This window comes from Prunus persica, chromosome G6 (genome assembly GCF_000346465.2).
Source record: "Prunus persica cultivar Lovell chromosome G6, Prunus_persica_NCBIv2, whole genome shotgun sequence".
Taxonomy (NCBI): domain Eukaryota; kingdom Viridiplantae; phylum Streptophyta; class Magnoliopsida; order Rosales; family Rosaceae; genus Prunus; species Prunus persica.
In genome coordinates this window covers 12908290-12930914 of record NC_034014.1, presented here as the reverse complement: position 1 = coordinate 12930914, position 22625 = coordinate 12908290, and the positions used below count along the sequence as shown (strand labels likewise).

The 22625-nt window shown below is 36.9% G+C and overlaps 2 protein-coding genes across 2 annotated transcripts; one reads left to right on the top strand and one right to left on the bottom strand.

The window, feature by feature from the left end:
• On the top strand, window positions 2845–5544 carry LOC18773440 (lysosomal beta glucosidase). Its single transcript, XM_007205036.2, has 8 exons — window positions 2845–3284; window positions 3417–3507; window positions 3651–3796; window positions 3896–4139; window positions 4251–4355; window positions 4435–4617; window positions 4722–4926; window positions 5060–5544. The coding sequence occupies exons 1-8, from the start codon at window positions 2845–2847 to the stop codon at window positions 5542–5544; spliced, it is 1899 nt and encodes a 632-aa protein (XP_007205098.2).
• LOC18775602 lies at window positions 7164–9007 on the bottom strand. Its single transcript, XM_007206463.2, has 3 exons — window positions 8648–9007; window positions 7796–7954; window positions 7164–7653 (listed from the first exon to the last, which is right to left on the bottom strand). The coding sequence occupies exons 1-3, from the start codon at window positions 8912–8914 to the stop codon at window positions 7273–7275; spliced, it is 807 nt and encodes a 268-aa protein (XP_007206525.1). The 5' UTR covers window positions 8915–9007; the 3' UTR covers window positions 7164–7272.

Sequence of the window (22625 nt, the reverse complement as noted above, 5' to 3'; positions counted from 1 at the left end):
TACTTAATTTGAGGCTTGCTTCTTGTGATTAGGATTTTTAATTCGTCTAGGGTAAATACCATACTCCTAGGGTTTACATGGTTGTTGCAGGTTTTCACTGATCTTATTGAGTTTCTATGTGTTCATATTTGACCTAAATACCATGGGCAAATTGCATGTAGGAATATACGAGTTAGCCTAAATACCATAGGTAATTCATGAAAAAGAAAAATTAAATGGCGACATCAAATGGTTAATTAATAGGTAGGTGAATAAGAGGCTAGATCGGATTATTACAGATGAATTCATTGTCCTAGTGCTGTTATCAATTTGAATTACTCATGTTTGTGTTTCTTGAATTTCTACTTGTTTTGATTTTTAATTTAGTTGTTAATTAAATCATTCTTTCAAAAACTCCTTTTGTGTTTACGTGAGTATGCTACGTGTTTAATTTCTTGTTTATATAATTAGAGTAGTTAAAGTATTTTGTGAAGTAAATTAGGTTAGAATAATTGAAAGTTGAACTCAATCTTCATGGGAAGGACCTCGTATTTGCCATACTAAATTACAATAAGGTCGTCTAATATTTACAATAAGGGTTTTACCCCATATCCTTTCGGATCCTTGGTGTTCTCCTGCTTTTGGTGGATCCATGCCAATATTGTTCTTTCTTTGGGAGATTTATTGTCTCTGCCACGAATATGGGACGGCTTTGGATGTGCCTCATCTTGTGAGGTTGCTCTTGGAGGTGTTATTGTTTGGTCATTGTATACATGTTCATTGGTGCATTGTCGCGGAGGAAGATTACCGACAATTATTATTTCATTTTGTCGACGTTGTTCTAGTTTTTTTATGTCTTGGTCTAGTTTGTTCAATAAAGTCCAGAATCTCAATGAGTTTTTCTATGTTGTTCTCTCATAATTCCAGAAACCTGGGTGTTCCTAGTCTATTTAAGAGATGCATGCTAGTTAGCGGATGATATTATCCTTGATGTAATTGGACTAGATTCGGGGAACTATGACAGTAGAAAGAGGTTATAGCAAAGTTATTTTCAAGAATGATTCTCTACATATCATTTTAGCTCTTTGGTTGGCTCAGGTCACTTGGGAAGTTTTTGCCCATCTCCACCATACTGCTAATGGGATGGTTCCCTCTACAGTCTTTGTACTCTTTTTTCATGTTGATCTAGTAAATTTTCTATCGCATTTTTATAAAATAAAAAAAACATGTTTTATTGATAATGAAATTAATTGACGCTTATTTTAGACACGTCATTAAAACTAGGAATCATCATTTGGCCCATGGGCTAAAGTGGGTAGCCCGAGGTTCGATGGGTCAAAGTCTGGCCTCGCCCGATGGTCAAGCCTGCTCTAAGGTTGGGTAACGCTTAGGCTTAGGATTTGAAACCCTTAGCCCGGCCTGGCGTAAGCCTGCCCAAGTCTCGCTTGCATATATCCTTCTTTTTTTAAGATTTAACCTCATGTTATACTTAATCAAAATAATGTAAAATGTATGATAAACTAATAAACTTCTTATTTTGTTTACAAATGTTATAAATTAAGTTAATATTTTCAATATTGTCTAAAATTTTATAACAAACAACCAATATCTTTTAGTGCCCCTCTTTTGTCAAGTTCAAGTTTAATGGTTCAATAAAAAATTTGAAAGCTTATTTTGATTCTATTAATTCTAGTGGCACAGATTGCTTTAGTTTGTATGATGTCAATCCTTTTTTGGGATAGAAGTAACATATTTTCATAAGATTCATTTTTAGTAAAAGAGTGTGGCTATTATATTTTTGTTTTCTTAAGTTATGTAGTAATTTGTACTATTGTTTAAGAGAAGACTCTTTATCTATCACTTTTGACAAAAAAAATATGTAACAAAAAGATTTTAAAGAGTTTTAAAAAAAGAGCCCGGCCCATTTAGGCCCGCGATGGCCCTGCCCATTGAGGCCCATGGTGGCCCATCTCGGCTCAATGGACAGACCTGAGTCAAGTCCTTCGAAACCTGGGTTTGGCCCCATAACGAACCCTAATCAAAACTGTATCATCAAAAGACATTTTTGTTTATATTGTAATATAATAAAGTTTCAATTTAACATATGGCGTGAAGTGTAAAATTTTGTAAGATATCAAATGACCACATAAGCCATCAGGTTTAAATTTCATGTTTGCTCTTACATAATTTTGGACTCTGATATTCCGTCTATTCGTGATTGTTTCCGAGGCAATGTTTGTCATGAACTCATTAGATCATTCCATTAACACACTGCTTGGAACAAGTCAAAATTGAAACAGAAAAGTCAGCTTCTAGGATATACACAATGATTGTTCTCGGCAACATGACTTCCAAATAAAGTAGGTTCAAACTAACCTGGACATGTCTTCTTCAACCAAAATCATTGAAGCCATTAATTTGGTAAGATATACTAAAATTGTAAGAAAAATTAATACTAACAATATAAACAGTATTTAGTTTTAATTCCTATCCAAAAATCTCAAGTTCTATCCCAATAATCCGTAGCATGAGTATTTACACGTATTGGTCCCTCCCACATTCGTATAAATATACACCTGATAACCAGTCTGCAGACATTCTTATTTTGCTCAGAGTCAAGTTCTGTGTTAAAAGGTCTGTACATCCTATGAATATTGATTTGTTGGATATTTTTACATTCATCCTTACATATTAGATTTCCATGGATATTTCCATGCATCTCAGTCACTGCATGGAAATGTCTAGTTTTTCTAATATCTAGAAATTCTCAACTATGTCTTTTCTTTTTAATATTCTCTTTCTTCTGTTTTTCGTAAATAAAAATTTTCCTATTTTGGCCTACAGGTTTGAAAATATATTCCAATGATGCCAAGGACAAGCTCATCAGTCCTCTTAGTGGGACTTTTGTGCCTATGCTGCTGGGAAGCTATGATCACAAAAGTAGAAGCAGAATACATGGCATACAAGGACCCTAACAAGCCCATAAATATTCGAATAAAGGACCTTATGGACCGAATGACACTAGCCGAAAAGATTGGCCAGATGACACAGCTAGACCGTCAGAACGTGACAGCTGAGATCATGAGGGACTACTCAATAGGCAGCTTATTGAGTGGTGGAGGAAGTGTGCCGCGACTGAGAGCTAATCCACAGGATTGGATCAACATGGTCAATGATTTTCAAAATGGTTCCCTGTCAACCCGGCTTGGAATCCCTATGATTTATGGCATTGATGCGGTTCATGGCCACAATAATGTTTATAAGGCCACAATTTTCCCACATAATGTTGGACTTGGTGCTACCAGGTAAGTGATTCTCTTAAAGATACAGAAAAAGAACAAAAAATATGACAAGTAATGATAGCAGTTTTTGAGAAAGCTAAAGATAGTAGTTTTTGACAAACCTAATGTTTGAATCTGATGTTTGCCATCTTGCAGGGATCCAGAACTTGTGAAGAAGATTGGTGCTGCAACTGCTCTTGAACTTAGAGCTACTGGTATTACCTATGCATTTGCACCATGCATTGCGGTATGCTTCAAGTCCATTCATTTAACAGTTTTGACGTTTCCCAAAAGAAAAGAAAAAAACAGTTTGACAAGTTGCCACTTTTCTTTTTCTATTATTAATAGGATAAAAACTTAATTTATATCACCTTAATGTACAACAAATAGGTCTGCAGAGATCCAAGATGGGGAAGGTGCTACGAGAGTTATAGCGAGGATCCTGAAATCGTAAAACAGATGACTGATATCATACTTGGGCTGCAAGGCGATATTCCAGCTGGTTCGAGGAAGGGAGTTCCTTATGTTGGTGGAAAGTAAGCTGAAAAAATATTATTATGCTCAGCAAAAATCATTTTATCTGTGCTGTGGTACCATTTTCGTTTTAATTACATGCAACTTTTCCTTTGTGACAGGGATAAGGTTGTAGCCTGCGCAAAACACTTTGTGGGAGACGGAGGCACCATCAAGGGCATCAATGAAAACAACACTGTGATAGATATGCACGGATTAATGAGCATTCACATGCCTGCTTACTACCATTCTATCATCAAGGGTGTGTCCACTATCATGGTGTCCTACTCCAGTTGGAATGGAAAGAAGATGCACGCTAACCACGAGCTCGTCACTAGATTTCTAAAGGATACCCTTAAGTTCAAGGTACAATATGTCACACTAATTAAATTCTATATAGTTCTATAAATTGAGAAGGATATTTGGACATAAAAATTAGCAGTACTAACTCTCATGCTATTTTTGTTCAAATTTCAGGGCTTTGTCATCTCTGACTGGCAGGGTATTGACAAAATTTCCTATCCACTCCATTCGGATTACCCAAACTCAGTTCTTGTTGGTATTCAAGCTGGCATTGACATGGTTAGTTGCTATCTTCTGTATGACAGATCGATGGTAAATATGAAAGTTGGTATTGAAACTGCTTCCTGGTCTTGTTCAGGTCATGGTTCCATACAACTATACCGAGTTCATTGGTATAGTAACCGACCACGTCAACAACAAACGTATCCCCATTAGCCGTATTGATGATGCAGTTAGGAGAATTTTGAGAGTCAAATTCATGATGGGTCTTTTTGAGAACCCCTTGGCTGATCAGAGCTTCGTTGACCAGCTTGGAAGCCAGGTCTTAATCTCTGTGTACTGAAAATAAGTAATGTATATATATATATATATTTGATCATCATCAACTCATGAAAACTAATATCCGTATTACATAAAATAATGCAGGCTCACAGAGATTTGGCGAGGGAAGCAGTGAGGAAGTCACTTGTGCTTCTGAAGAATGGAGAAAATGCAGATACACCAGTCCTACCACTCCCAAAAAAGGCCTCCAGGATCCTAGTTGCTGGAACTCATGCCAACAACTTGGGCTATCAATGTGGAGGCTGGAGTCTCACTTGGCAAGGAGTTAGTGGCAACAACTACACTGCTGGTTGGTATCTGCTTCATATATCTTGTACTTAATTACTTTGCTTAATTTAATCCCACCTAGATCAAAATTCATCTCATACTTAATTAACTTCTACATCCTGATGTGCATCCATTAATGTCCATTGTATATGCAGGAACCACTATACTCGGTGCCATTGCTAGTGCAGTTAACGAGACCACGGACATTGTCTTCAGCATAAATCCTGATCCTAATTTTGTCACGGCAAGCAACTTCGATTACGCGGTTGTTGCTGTTGGTGAGGTCCCTTACGCAGAGACAAGGGGAGATAGTTTAAATTTGACAATTCCAGAACCAGGTCCGAGCATTATCACCAATGTGTGCGGCGCAGTCAAGTGTGTTGTCATCGTTGTCTCTGGCCGTCCTGTTGTGATTGAGCCCTACCTTTCGTCGATCGATGCTCTTGTGGCTGCATGGCTTCCTGGAACCGAAGGCCAAGGAATTAGCGATGTTTTGTTTGGTGATTATGGATTCAGTGGGAAGTTGCCTAGGACTTGGTTCAAGACAGTAGATCAACTCCCTATGAATGTTGGTGATAGACATTATGATCCCCTCTTTCCTTTTGGTTTTGGACTTACAACTGATCCGCTTGATCAGTGAAGCCAGGAATTAATATCTTGCCTTCAAACAAGTATTATACACTATTGCTGATGTACAGTGCCTTTGAAGACCCGTATATGTATATTATGTGTATTTGTATATCATAGTGACATATAAAAATGTCACTACTTCATTTGTGTATACAGTCCCCTCCTATTGAGGGCTTATTTGAGGGATGCATTGTGGTGTCTATGAATTCCTTCCAAAAAATAAGAAAATTGAAAACTAACATGTTGTTTTGACCAACAAAATAGGCGAACACTAAATATATACTAAAATGAAAACATTCAATTGAGTTGTTAAATGGTTTTGGATTCTAGTTTCTTGTTTTTTTGTTCTTTATGTTTTTTGTTTTTTGTTTTTTTTTTTTTTTTTTGCAGACCTAATCTTTGAGGTCATATCTAAAAAATAGACTATCCAGATAATTGAAATACAATATAGAGTGAGCCCTCCAAGCATGTCCATCAAATAAAGTTATTTAAGAAATCCCTCAATTGATGCTTATATATAAACCACGACTTATATATTTTGGGATATGTTTATGGCAACTTGATCTAGCCTTTGCCTCTCATGTCACCCCATTCCATATGCTAATAAACTATATGACTAATACTTAATGGACCACAAGTAACGTAAATGTGTGAAAAAAGAAAAAAAAAAGTTTGGTAAGGATATGAGTAAGATACATTTAACTAAATAAATGACCAAGTCGTCGTAATTAAATAAGTAAAGTGGAGACTCTGCATTGTGAATGGGAAGGCAAATATGAAATATGTTTATTGCAATTAGCTGATCTCTAGTCTTTTGCCTCTTAGCTTATGTCACTCACATTCGTCATGAGCATCAAGTAAATTTCATATGGCAGATGTGGGTTAGGCCAGTTGGTCAGAACAGTGAGTCCGTCCCATTGTATCCAAGTTCGAATCTCCCTCCCCTTATTAGAGTAGGGTTTTTTTTCACCAAACATAAACTTCATTCGATAACCTTCAAAGTACAATTAAAGACATCAACATAATATCTAAAATACTAATTCCAAGAGGCCAACAAACTAACATTTTAAAAATAAAACTAAAGCGGATAAAAGCCGCACTAAAACTACTAGCTTACATCACCATAATTAACCATAAGCCCAAACAAAGCCCACATACCAAACATAACCGAAACCCTAAAGCAACCCATGAGCCTAAACGAACACTACCACCACCACTTGAAGAAGCGTTGTTGTCGCGGCCATACCCATCACCACCGCATCTGTAACAAATCTATGTACGTAGCAAAATTCAACTTACAATTCCTCATTTGAAGCTGCTTATGGGAGAATTTGAGCCTTAGTAAAGTTTATAAATACTTGACAATTAGTGCCAGAATCTTTTGACTTCTAATATGCCAAGCTGCGCCGTCCTCCGCCATCATATTCCTTCTTCCCTCTTCATATTAACGGTGATACACATACAAACTTGTACTAAAAACTTCTTGCTTTTGCTATGTTTTACAACGTGATCTTGAATGTCATGAAAAAACCTTTGACAGATGGGTTAAAATAAACATTGGGATTCATAATTAACAATCCATTCAAAATGCCATGACAAAAGATTCACAATTTGTACAGAGATAGGATCAAGATCAAATTGGCTACTCATTCTCATTCAACGAGAGGTTCACATCAACATCAGTAAAACTACATACATATGAGGCTTATAAATTAGAAGCAAAATGACCTCAGTAAAATTAAGTTCTAATGTTCTGAACTTCTGATTTGCCAGATACAGTTATGCTATCATCAGTAGTCATTGAGTCTGCTGCCGGCAACTTTTTCCCAAGAGGCTTAGGTATGTCCAGCTGGTCTCGTGGGCAACGCTGCTGAGGGTGGGATAGCAGCATACACATGTAACGGAAGAGAATTCGGGCTAATAGCTGACCGGTCTCCAAGGTGTAGCCCTCATATTCGCTAACATGTTCCACGGCATCCACAAGTGAATTGTAGACCTCTTGAGGGTAGTTGTCAGGTCCAGGCTTTTCGTGAAGGTAAACTACATCCAGAGTGAAGAGTTTCTGGTTCACAGGCCATTGATGATGTGGTCTTATAGATGATCTACAGTAAATAAGAATCTAAGGGCAAGCACGTCAGGCTTTAGCTATCAACAAAAGAAATTTCAACATCGTGGAAGGGACAAAATGGAATATCAGAATTGCATGAATATAATAATTAACCAATGTAATAGCAAGAAAGGTGAAGCCAACCACTGCTTACCACCCTTAAAAGTCTGTTTTGAGCACGAGATTTTTTTGCTTCATGAGCTGCTACTCGAAATAGACTGGTAAGATCTGCATTACTAGAAGATGAAGTAGCTGGGAGTACTCGAAATGCAGCAAAAGCAGACTCGACTTCACTGCTAAACTCCTTCCGAAGCTTCACAAAAACGAAAAAACAAAAGGTTCCAAATCAATTACAGAAACATAAATCAAACAAACAGACACAAAGGATAAATTGACTGTTTTGAACAAAACCTGCAGAAGGTTTGGTTTCACTGCATAAACATTTACTACTAATGGGGCATTTAACACAACCCTACAACAATTGATGTGAACGATTCTTGGTGCTGCAGTCCATGATATAAAGTCTAGGACCAAAATGATCAAGGTATGTGGATGATTCTGGGAAAGTACACTTTGTAACTTTGATTATGATACGAAATCTCCTTAACAGTTAGTAAAGGAATTGATTTTCAGCCACATTCAGTAAAAGTGACCAATGCTTAATCAAAGGCAAAATAACGTTTTTGACCTGGTGAGTCTCTGTACATTTGGCTCCTTCGAAATAGTGATTTAAACTAATTTGCCTTCATTGATCCAGAAACGAAATTCATGTCATAAAATTGCTTACATTTCCTAAAAATGAGATATTTAATCTACCCATAAAGCTTATATATCACAAAAAAAAAAACCTCAAAACCATCATCCGGAGCCATAATCATGGTTTCCAGGAGTTCAGTTCCTCAAAAACGCATAAGACGCATAAATTTCTCTGCCCTTGATGGCACATTGTCTGGGAAACCAAACAGAAACCGAGCAATAAAGAGAGAGAAAAACAGAGACAACCTACCCAAGACGCGGACTTTCCGAGACTGGCAAAGGCAAATCGGTTCTCTGGGTTGATGGTGAGCTTGGCGTTGATGAAGAGAAGTATGGCTTGTTTAATCGAGTCCAGGCGGGTTGAAGGTCGCCCATTTGGGCTCATCGCTACTTTGAGCTCCACCATAGACTCTGGGCCAACATCTATACAGAACAGTATGTCCTCGTTGCTTATCCTCGTTGGTCTCAGCGTGTATCTGCCCGCACCCGATCCGTCCCCTTCTACCGTTCCCTCCATCTCTCACACAGAGCTCAGAGCTCAGAGCTCAACTTCCAAAAATGAAACCAAAGAAGAAAGCTTTGCGAAAACAGCCTCATCGTGTCATTTGCATTTCACAGTAAAAGGACACACACGTACAGGTAAACGGTGCGTTTTATATCACCGATTTATACAACCGAGTTAGCGATAGGGGTGGGCGCGGTCCGGTTCGGTCCGGTTCTCACCTCAAACCGGAACCGAAACCGGTATTATTTAACCGGTCCGGTTCGGTCCGGTTTAGGCAAAAAAAATTTCAAAAACCGGCCGGTTCGGTTCTAACCGGTTCCGGTCCGGTTCTGACCGGTTCCGGTTTTGAACCGGATTATTAATTTTTTAATTTTTTAATTTTTTTTTTAAAAAAATTTCTTTTTTTAATTTTTTTTTATAAAAAAATTATAATAAATAACTTATTTTTTTAGCTTAAAAATGAACAAATAATCCAATTCATACATTTAGAAATTTTTTGAAGTTGAACTTGGAAAATTAGTGATTATAAAAGTTAAAATATGGCATTAGATTTTAAAATTTTGTAAAAATATAAATATAAAATATATGACCGGTCCGGTTCGGTCCGGTCCGGTGCGGAGAGATGTAAAACCGGAACCGGAATCGGTTGGAACCGGTTCGGTCCGGTTCCGGTCCGGTTTGTTGACTTTTTTGGTCAACCGGTTTTTTTTCCGATTTTTTTTCACCGGTTCGGTTCGGTGTTCCGGTTTTCCGGTCCCGATGCCCACCCCTAGTTAGCGATATTATTATAAAATTTGAGGGTAGATCAGTCTTTCAATAAACATGTGGGGATTTATTATTTATATCTTTAAAGTTGAGCCATGTACTATAAAGAAATATCAGTCCCGATCTCTTGGACCACAGGAGTCCAAGAGATTGTGGTCACCCACCGTTGGATATTAATCCAATGGTTGAAAAAGGTTTTTTAAAATGAGTGCAAGAGTGAGTGAACCGTTGAATTTACATCCAACGGTGAGTGACCACAAATTTCTTGGACCCCTGTAGTCCAAGAGATCAGGACTGAAAGAAATATAATAGAAAAGTTGATATACATGCAAATTTTTATTGAGGAATTGGGTTCAATCTTCGGATTTGATGACTTTGATTCAAGTTCTTTGATTTTTGTGCCACATAGGATTACATTCCTTTTTAAATATTTTCTGATGTAATCTTTTTCAAAAAAAAATCATTTTTAGTTCCAATGTTGTCCCCTTATAACTTGAATCGGGTAATAGTTATTTATGTTATAATAATTAGCCATTTTTTGTATGTAACATACAATTTTATTTGTCTATTTTTATATCTGACTTATAGGTAGTCTTTTAATTTATGTTCATAACTTATCGGTAGTCTTCTAATTTATGTTCCTAACTTATAGGTAACACGATTTGTCACTAAATTTTTTCGTTACTAATAATAACACTATTTTACCTGGATGTCAAGTACATAATTTCATGTGGGTGCTTGTCTGATCAATTGGTATATTATGTGGGTCTTTACTTTTCATTGATTAAATTATATTTTACCCATATATTAGGAATATTATCAAGGAAATAATTTAAATTTTAAATTCTGAAATTCATTTACAAAGAAATAATGCATTAAATTTAGATTTTCAATGTATTTTCCTCTCTAATGGTAAAATCGACACCACAAAAAAGTAATAAATGTCAAAGACCTACATCTAAAACTAAAAACGTGTGGATTAAACCTAATAACAGCTAATCGTTTTGAACCTATATTTAATAAGCCCGAAATATAATCATAAACTGAACTGAAGGCAATAATAATACTAATTCAATTGCCTGCAGAGAAGCTCAGCTGAGATTAGTGGTTGACCGGACGAAAAGGGAAGGAAGCTTTAGTGAAATGAGTGAGTCGAGAAAGAAGTTTCAGGTAACTTATCCACACTACAGAAGTTGTCCTTCTCCTTCTCACTTCATTGCAGACATACGATACAATTCATTCTGTGGCCACTGAGTTTCGGACTACTTCTTCCAACATTCAAAGAGAAATACCACTTGGTGCTACGAGCTACTTGGTACACATGTTCAATTCTTGCTTTTTTATTTTTATTTTACATTTTCTATAGTGAAATGGGGTTCCTTTGCTGTTGGGGATGGACCATCATATGAGTTCAATAAGCGACTGTTTCTTTTAAAATGGGGTTCTGTTCTTGTCAACCAAATAACTAAATAAAATGCGGTTCTGTTTATGGTTGGGGTGTTTGATTTTTATAATATGCTAGGCTTTTCGCATGCGCTTACGCGCCTACCAGAGTCTTTCTTTTTAGAATTAAAAAAGATAATGAGTAGTTGTGTTCCATAAAAATATGATCAATTATCTAATTTTTCTTTTAATTTTTTCTTTTTCTAATATGAAAAAGTGTGAATTTACCATATTATCCTCATTTAATTAATAATTTCAATTCTTCATGTTTGCATTAACCAAGGGCATTTTTTGGTATTTTGAATGTTTCATCATTCTCTGCCTTTTGTTTTATATATATAGATAAAATAAAAATAGGGCTTGTGTAAAACCCAATTTCAAACTTAAATGACCAGTAGGATATAAGAGGTCATAGTATTCCTATGTTTTTACATCGTTGCCATCAGACTTCATATTTTATTTATAATTTATTCCAAGCATTTCATTAACTGCCATAATTGTAATTAAAACTCCCTTTTTTTTTCTTTTTTTTTCTAAACATATCGCCCCCTAAAATTGCAAAAAAATAAATTAATTAAAAGATCGTAAATTACATATCCAACAATGTACATATAAAATATAAATATAAATATATACGTATAAAAATATAGGTATATTATTTACCACAAATTTAAATAAATAAAAAACTAGGTCAATTACTTTGTAATTGAAATTTCGGTACATTTTTCAAAAATTTAAAATAGGTACACAATAATTTAGTGAAAATAGGTATGTTGTATAATGTAAATTTATTCACATTTTCTATAAAGAAAAGAATAGGTACATTAATTAGAAGAAAAAAATAAGTTCATCATACTAGGTAAATTGTTTTACTAGGTATACATTCTTAGAGAAAAAAATAGGTACATTATTTAGAGAAAAAAATAAATCATAAAACAAAAAATAAATAGATTATCAAATTATTTTTCATAAAACAAGTAACAGGTACATTATTTAGAGAAAAATATAGATACAAAATTTAGCGAAAAAATAGATTCATTATACTAGGTAAATTACTTTACTAGGTACATTATTAGAGGAAAAAAATAGGTAAATTATTTGGAGAGAAAAAATAGGTTCATTTAAAAAAAAAATTGTTTTCATAAAACAAGTAATAGGTGCTTTATTTAGAGGGAAAAAAAAAGGTACATTATTTAGAGAGAAAAATAGGTACATTATTTAGAGAAAAAATAGGTTCATTTAAAAAATATTTATAAAAAAAACAATAAATAGATTATCAAATTACTTTTCAATATCATTAGAATGTACACTATTATTCATAAAACTATAATAAAATAGATTACTAGTCCTATAATTCATAAAAGGAAAACAACATAATTTTTTTAAATTAAATAAACCAAAACGTTAATCACCTACATATTACTAATACGTTAATGTTGAATTTAATATTTAATTTCAAATAAGTTTCTAAATTAATTCCTACATCCATTACAACCATTTGAAGATCTTTCCAAATTCAACGTGTGTCATTAGTTATATCCCCCTTAACACATTAACTTGTAAATAAGGGTAGTTTTGGAATCCGAAAAATACAATAAATCATATTTTAAGTTATATTAGGTAACTTGCTTAGTTGGATCCTAGTTAGGCCTCATCATTTGGCCCGCGGGCTCATGGGCCAATGGGAGCCCGCTCGGCCCATCGAAAAAAAGTCCGGCCCGGCCCGTTATGGACTTTGAGATGGGCTGGCCCGCCTTGGACAGGGCTAGGCTTGGGCTTGGGTGTCTGAAGCCCAGCCCGATTAAGCCCAGCCCGCTAGGCCCGCATACATATATAATTACGTATAAATAAGAGTTTAGGTTTAGGATTATATCACTTAAATCACATATATACTTTGTTTTGTTTCATTTACTTTTCTTTACTCATTCCTAGTTTATAATTGGATGATTAGCACATTAATTTGTGTCAATTATTAATTCAACAATTATATATATATAAATAAGATGAACAACATATCACATCACCAAATATAATCATATCACGAAACATAATCGTACCACCAAATATAATCATGCTTTTATTGAACACATCACCAAATATTTGCATATTTATTCATACCATCCTTTAAAAAAAATATTATTTTGATACTTATTATTTTTTAAAATTATTTTTTAAAACGTATTATGGTCTAATTATGTAATAACCTCAAAAATAATACTTGGTTTTATTATTTTTGTGGAAAATCTTATTAAGTTGTGTGACTTTATTAGGTGTTTTATAAATTTGGTTTGATGTGAAAATATTGGAATTAAGTGAGTTTAATCTCAAATTTGGACTAAAATGCCCTTATGATTAAGTTTATGGTCTTTTTTTTTTAATGAAGCAGGCTCATTTAGGCCCGGCCCGATGGGCTTTCTCAAGCCCGACCCATGGGTCGGGCCAGGGCTTGGAATTTTCTAAAAAAATCCGGCCCGGTATTTTCTCTCTCCTCTTTAATTAAAATCCGGCCCCACCTGGTCCAAGCCCATTAATTTTGGGCCGGGCTAATGGGCCCTAATTCTAGTCATCGGGTATTATTTGAAAAAATTGGGTATTTTAAATAGAAAAATAAAGAAAAAGGTTGTAGGTGATTTAAAATGAATTTTATGGGTCTAAGCTCAATTTACTAATAAAAATAAAAAACTTTATTTATTTCGTTTCAGCTTCCTCATGTAAAAATAGTATGTAATCTTTCATGTATGCGCAATTGCAAATGCATGGAACTAATCTTCTATTCTATATCTGCCCCCAATTTCAAAGTCCAATGATGAATTCACTTCATGCTCTGATCTAAAATGCCAGTGGATGAACATGATAAGATACCATCATCATCATATGCTACTAGCCTTTACTAAGGCTGGGCGTTGAGACCGGGAGACCGCCGTAGCACAATATTTTTCACTTTTGGTCCCTCTTTCTGTCTTCACGGTTTTGTTTCTGGGAACTAACGAGTAACTTCCCAGTAGATCACCCATCCTGGAATTTCTCTAGCCCTAACTCGCTTAACTTCAGAGTTCCCCCAACTCCGAAGCCATTGGGTTCCCAAAAGGCCTCGTGCTAGATGGAAGCGGGCGTGTACATATAAGTCACATAACCCCCTCTCAGTTAGTCGACATGGGATGTTACAATCCACCCCTCTTAAGGGCCCGACGTCCTTGTCGGCACACTCGTACCACACAGCAGAGTGGCTCTGATACCAAATTATCACATCCCATGATCGGCTCCGCCGTAGTACGATATTGTCCGCTTTAGGCCTCCTTTTCTGCTCTCACGGTTTTGTTTCTAGGAACTCACGAGCAACTTCCTAGTGGGTCACCCATCCTGGGATTGCTCTAGCCCCAACTCGCTTAACTTTGGAAGTTTCCCCGACTCCGAAGCCAATGAACCCCCAAAAGGCCTCGTGCTAGAATGGAAGCGGGCGTGTACATATAAGGCACATCACTCTCTCTCCGTTGGTCGATGTGGGATGTTATATTTAAATGGGAGATTCCCCATCCCCGTCTTCATTGGGGAACTAGTTCCTCTCCCCATTACAAAAATAGCAATGGACAAATAATTTTTTAATGAGAAACAAAACCAAAATTAGAAACTATGAACCAAAATTTTGTTTTAGACTTAAATTTTTTATGTATGATTTAATTTAATTTATAGTTTAATATGTGGCATATAAAATTTGGTGGGAGTCATGGGACACAACTAGAAACTATTTAACAATATATTCATAAGAAAAATAAGTAATATATACATATATGTGTATATATATCCAAAACGGGGCGAGTTTGGGTTGGGGATTAAAATACCACCCTCACTCTGCCTCAAACACCATAGTAACATACCTGGAATTTCCCCAAACCGGTCCTCGTACCCTATATTTATCCTTCAAATTTGACCCATTAGGGTCGAAGCCATGCAGACCCTAACTGGCTGTGGGAAAAATTATCATCCCAAACAAATAAGAAGAAGAAAAACTAATTTATCTAGCTCCAAAGGTCACACGCCAGATCTGACGAGAGAGAGAGAGAGAGAGAGATTTGTTGAGATCGGGTGGGATGTTAAGATGTGTGCGGGTGCATGCTATACGAGATGGGAAAGCCAAATGTTGATGTCGTATGGAAAATGAAGCTTTTTGTAACCCAAAAAAAAAAGGCAACTGTGGGTTTTAAAATTTCAAACTAGCACCAAATCAGTGCAGATTGGTTCGGTTTGGTTTTCAAATTGATAGTTAAGAAAATAAAGAAAACATTCGCAGCAAATCGGACTGCCCTGTCATTCGTCTAGTTTTCTCATGACAGAACCCGCCTCAAATTTCTCATAACCCAGGATGAATCCTGTAGAAATTCCAACATCACCCCGATGTCGGGCCCACTTACTAAAGACTGAGACTTTCTACCAAAATTTTGGCTGAGTCTCCTCTGTAAATTGAAATTTTCCCAAATTTCTCAACCTGTGAAAACATAGTATATAAACACCAACAGACAGCAAGCACAAGATAGGAATATATAATTTATGTAATAGGCCTCCAACCTTCAAATAACTTGAAACATAACCCCCCAGCAAGTTCTTAAATCAAATAATACATTAAACAATGCAAGTAATAAACTCAAACATATTTATGACTGCCCACTGTAAATAACATAAATTAACTTTCCAAAATCCCATCATACGATGTTTAACAACCCATCATAAACACAAGTAGTTTAAGGCCTCAGCTGAAGTCGTACAACAATCCAAAACGGATACAAACTTGTCTTGGCCACAACCACAGTTTCACCACACTCACTTAGTTCGACGTGAAAAAGAATAATTAATAAACCATGCCTCATTTTCAAACGAGCTACACAAACCACCGACAAAGTTGAAACCAGAATCATCTAAAGACCAAAATAACTTTAGTTTGTGGCTGCACCTAGATAAGACCCCAAGCTATCTACATTCCCTTATTGCGGGATCAAGCCACACGTAGTTCTACAATCAACATTCACAGTTCCGATAATATATAATTTTCTTTCAAGTAAAACCAACGAATAACTTTAGATTCCTTAATATATCAGTATTCGACAAGACAACCCCTGCACACTTTATGAGTTCCTTTCTTTTAACAATTCTTTCCACGCAACCATACCCTATCCAAGGCGTATGTTGCCAAACAACACTTTCCAATCCGGAACTCAGACATTCATACTAGTGCAAGGTAATCACAAAGCACAACCTCATGGATCTCAATCCGGAAGCAAATCCAGATATACCTATGTAATATGCGTGTCCATATGTTTATATATAAATTTCCACACCCACCTCTCACCAACATCATGATAAATAACCACACCCACCTCTCACCATCATCATGTACCAGGGGAAAATAATCCAATCCAGGATCGTTTGACTAGACCACATGGAGGAATCCTCAACAACCATATGGCTAGGGAACGAGCCGTCCAACCGGGGGACTAAATCTCAGCCAGCACGTACAGCCGAATCCTCAAGACTCGTATGCCTGTGACAAGTCATACGCGCGTAGAATACCCAAATCAAGGGTCTACATATCCACATGTCCATATCCATGTGTCCATTTCCGTGCATCCACGTATCCATATCCACTGTTTCCAAGTATCAGTATCCAAGGGAAGGTACACACGATGATGCACATCGTGTACCGCCGCAAACAATCCAACTGGGGATCGTTTGACTAGACCACATGGAGGAGTCCTCAACAACCATGTAGCTAGGGAGCGAGCCGTCCAACCGGGGGACTAACTCTCAGCCAGCACGTACAATCGAATCCTCAAGACTCGTACGCTTGTGACAATTCCTACGCGCGCAGAGTCCTGTTAAGGGTCCACAAACCCCTATTCAAGGCGTTCGAGTTCCAACATATCCAAACCTCCATGAACCCCTGTTGAAGGGCATCCGAGTTCCAACATATCCAAACCTCCACGAGCCCCTGTTCAAGGGCGTCCGAGTTCCAACATATCCACAATTTTTCAGGTATCCAACAATTCCAGGATCCATAACCAAGGAAGCCCACACGCCTGAAACACGACACGTGTGTGTATAGTAACCAAGGAAGGTACATGTGATGGTGGAGTTCGTAACCCTTATAACAATATTTTTAAATGATATTCCCTTCCTAAATTCACTTGTTCCAAACATCTATACATAGTATAGACAATAAACTCTCAAGCATAAAACCCATATCCGGTGAGGTACCTAGAGTAGTGCTTATAGCACTTCAAACTGACATTCTAAGCTCATTCCTTTCCACAACCTCACAACCACAACCCAAGTAGCCCACACATAGCCAAACGTAGGTAGAAATTCTCAAAATCCATATATACATACTCATATATGCCAAAACCCAAAATATATTGCAAAAACTTTAATAACACATCAAATTCAATAATTGAATATATATAATATATCCAATACACCATTAAAACATTATGCATAATATTTTCATCACAAAATCATGCTGTTTATTTGAAAACATTGTCCACTCACATGAGGTAATAGACGTTCTAAGGTCCAACTACCCAATTCGGACGATGGGATAGCCTCGAGGGACACTTGGTGAACCGGGCAGTCAAACTTTCCAAAACGGGTCAATCAGACCCACGGGACCCACAACCTCTGTGGTACGATCCGAACATTTCTAAGGGTTCCACAAGGTCTAAGATACACATCCTGCACGTTTGGTCCGAAACGGACGGTCGGATCACTCAAGATCGCACTATCGGATGGCTCGCTCCCATCAGACTTCATATTTTATTTATAATTTATTCTAAGCATTCATTAACTGCCATAATTGTAATTAAAACTCCGTATTAATAACATATCAATCACCCCATTTCTTTTGGTTGCCATTCCCTCTAACAAATCGCCCCCTAAAATTGTAAAAAAATATTAAAAAATTGTAAATTACATATCCAACAATGTACATATAAAATATGAATATAAATATATACGTATAAAAATATAGGTCTAATATTTACCAAAATTCTAGGTCAGTTACTTTGTAATTTAAATTTCGGTACATTTTTCATAAATTAAAAATAGGTACACAATAATTTAGTGAAAATAGGTACGTTGTATAATGTAAATTTATGCACATTTTTTTTTTTATAGGGAAAAGAATAGGTACATTAATTAGAAGAAAAAAATAAGTTCATTATACTAGGTAAATTGTTTTACTAGGTATACATTATTAGAGGGAAAAAAAAAGGTATTTTATCTCTCCTCTTTAAAGTCCGGCCCAACCAAGCCCAAGCCCATTAAATTTGGGCCGATCTAGCCCGGTCCGTCCCATTGATGAGCCCTTATCCTAGTCATCGGGTATTATTTGAAAAAATTGGATATTTTAAATAGAAAAATAAAGGGAGGGGTTGTAGATGATTTAAAATATGAATTTTATGGGTCTAAGCTCAATTTACTAATAAAAATAAAAAAATTTATTTATTTCGTTTCAGTTTCCTCATGTAAAAATAGTATGTAATCTTTCATGTATGCGCAATTGCAAATGCATGGAACTAATCTTCTATTCAATATCTGCCCCCAAATTCAAAGTCCAATGATGAATTCACTTCATGCTCTGATCTAAAATGCCAGTAAATGAACATGATAAGATACCATCATCATCATATGCTACTAGCCTACTAGGGCTGGGCGTTGAGACCGGGAGACTGAGAAAACTAGACGAATGACAGGCCAGTCCGATTTGCTGCAAAATGAGCAAGAAGGCCTTCCGAAACAAAGTCTTCAATGAAAAAAATAAAAAAAATAAAAAAAGAATTGGAGACCCTTATCAAATTCCTTGTAATGTCTATTTAACATTTTGGAATATTAAATACTTCTTTATTACTTTTTTACACATTGCAAACACATCAATTATCAAGTAGTTTCCACCTGTACTTTATCAGCATATTTAATAGACTTTTTAACTGAGTTAACAAAATGTAGCAAAATGAGGAGAAATTTATCGCATGTTCTACCATCCAATATACATATATAGGACATGTGGTTTGTGTCGACATTAATGTATGTGTACATATCATAAACAATGCATGCTAGATTACATAATGTGTACATAAATTATTCCGTTTCAAGTGGTGCTTGATTATACGGAGTTGAGCTACTCTTTTCATTGCAAATTAGTTATGGTATCAGAATTAGATTTGCCCACGTGTAATAAAGAGTTAGCTTTGAATTAGCGCAAGCAAAACGAAAGGGGTTTTGCTGCATGTTTTATTGAAAATTAAAACTTCTGACATATTCAGATGAAGCTGCAGATCACATTGAGCTTCATAATAATTAAAATGAACCCACAAAAAAAAGGGCATTTTGAGCATTTTAAGACAAGTAACTGAACAGTTTTTTTGGGGCGTTCATGAGTTGCCATTTGTAGGAGGACAACGAAACAGTTTTTGGGCTTGACTGATTATAGTCATTCCTTCTTCCACCCATGTCACTCCTCTACCAGCCTCTCTCCAAGCATCTGCAAATTCCGAGTCTGAGCTACTAGACAGTTCCTGCAATGCTGAACCAGCCGCCTCAAGGATAGGTTTCATTTTGGAGATTTCTTCCAAGAATTTAACATGTGCGGTCTCTCGGGAGATTTATAAATAGCCTCCTCACTCATTAATTCTGCTCCATGAATATCGTCAAATAACAAGCCTCGCAGGAGACTCAAGTCCCGGAGATGTAAATGTAAATCTTCTTTCCAAGGTTGATGGTGATTCTCTAAGAACACTTCATTAAGAAAAATACAAAATTTAGTTTAGGTGATGACAATTTAAAAAAAAAAAATTATAAATGTTATAATGAGTGGAGTTTTATATTTTACTAGTTTTAGGCCATACTTTTGTCTTGCTTTTTTGGTAGTCATATATATTGACAGGACCTGACCCAAATTCCGCTTTGGAATCCGAGCCAGATCCTGTGCGTGTCCGACACTTGGCGGATGTCGGGCACGAATGACCTAATTGCCCTTCTATACAAAGCACGGTAAAATAACAAGGTTGACTTCTACCGAAAAATCGGCAGAGTCTCCCTTGTAACTGGGTCAATACCAAATCATTTACACCTGCCAAACAAGTATATATCTATACAACCAACTGCCAGCATACGTATATATACATTTCAACAGTTCAATTCTAAGTCTAGGGCAAAACATCACAGCGACTACTAAGAATTTACAAAGGAGTCAATCCTTTTACAAAACAAAAGTCCTACATCAGAAGGAAAGCGCGGAAGGTGGAAAACGGCCCGGTGGTGGATCCCTGTGCACGCCTACTGCCTGGGGCGCAAAACATTAAAAAGGGTGAGTAGACCCAAACACAAAGTTTAGAAAATAGCATATGAACATACTAACCCCACTGTAAAAACAGTTATACAAACTAAATTATTCTCTTTATTTCTGAAATCAATGCACTCATATAATTATACATGTATATAAGCCAATCATACTCATGGTCAACATTCATTTCTTAAGGCATTGAAATCAGTTTAAAACTACCACCTACCCCTTATTTCCGTCAATTCATAATATCCGTCAATTCCTTGTATCACCATGGGTGATACGTACTCGCAGGTCTCAATGACACAAGGTCAGTCCGAGCCGCAACTCGCAGGATTCAGGGGACCGTAGTCCAGCTGATCCGCATTACTCGCTCCACACGAGTTCGAGTACCAAAGAACTCGTGGGGCAACTGTCAAGCATGCTGACTAAACCTAAGGCAACCAATACAATCTGAAGGCAACATTTGTATATCTGGGTACAAGGTGGTTTAGGAAAATATAAAGTTTCTGAAGAAAATCTGTTGAATAACTGAATTTCTGTAACCTCTAAAATTCTGCCGCCATTTATCTGATAATTAACTAGAATTTCTTTTCCTATATCTTTTAAAGGGTATTCCACTCGGCAACATGCAAAACAAAAGATTCAAAAGCATATAACAGCTTATAAAACACTAATCTTTGAATAAAATTTATTCAAGATCAAATACTGTAACTGAAACTGAACTGCTTAAATTCATTTATAAAAACAAAGAGTCCACTCACTGGTAGTCCGTGCTCGCTGGACCTCTTGAAGGTCCCTCCTGCGGGTCAACTGGTGCCCGGGTGCTTGATTCAATGATCATAATATTCTATTAATACAATATAGTATTAATTTAAAAACCCTGACCCCCGGCTCCTAGAAGTACGTGAGTCAGATTCAAGTTGTTCCTATGACCATAAAAGCTTTCCTTCCACTTGGAATAATTTAGTAGTATCTTGGGACTCAAAAAGCGCTAAAGTCCCAAAAAGTCAACCCGGGACCCCACGGGTCCATGACCTCGCAATTATGATCCAGAAGCCTCTAGAAGTTCCAATATACTTAGGACACATGTCCCGAGCGTTTGGTCTCAATCGGAACGTCGGATTAATCACGATCGTACAATCGCACGATTTCTAAACCCTAGCCCTAGGGTTCGCGATTTCGGAGTATCCGGGACTCCGATTCACAATCCGTCGAATCCTAGAATGGTCTAAATTAATATATCTGAAACTGATTACGATCCAACGGCTCAACAATATTGAACTCGAAATTCGCACAATATGTAAAATCCGTTCGAGGCTCAAACGGTATTCAAATTGAGATCCGCGAATTCCTACGCGCTCGTGACAACATAAGGATTTCATCGAGACATAGTGCCACTTCACTATCCTGGCCCACGCGCCGGCAGCGCTGGGTGCCCAAAGAGATTACGTATCACTGGAAAATCTCAGAACCACGGCTCCAAACTCCTACCCTAGGTATAACACCCTATTTGGAGCCACTTTTGTTCTTGGACCTACCCCAAAAACTGACCGGAAGTGGCCGGAATCGAGATCCCAAAATCGGCCGAATTTCAATTCGAAAATCGAGCTACCTACGTTCAAAATCGATGCAATCCTACCCAACCATCAGCTAGAGCATGGAAAATAGGTAGAAATTCATACCTTACTCGTTAAATTTGGGGGAGAAATGAGGGAGAACGGGCGGTTGCAAAATCTGTGAAAACCGGCTTGTTTTTGGAAGTTTTCCGGCGAAAACCGGCGATTCCAAGGGCTGCGATCGATCGGAAAGGGAAGAGGGGGTGGTGGCCGTTCGTTTGGGTCCGATCTTGTGGCCGATGGTGGCCTGTGGTGGTGACGGTGGCTGCACAAAACTAGACGGAGGGCGCGGCTGCGCTTGCGGGAGAGAGAGAGAGAGAGAGAGAGAGAGAGAGAGAGAGAGAAAAAAATTGAGGGAGAAGAGAGAGAAGTGAGGTTTTTTTAAAAAATCTGATTTTTTAAATTACCATTTTGCCCCTCAGAGTATTTTAACCGTATTTTCTTCGTTAAAGCTCCGATTCTAGCTCACTTCGTGTCTACGGACTCATCTCGTCGTGCTCTACGTAACGGTGTGTGTAGAATTGTCAAATTCCTTCTCGGTCAAAAAGTCAACTTTTCTTTCATAAAT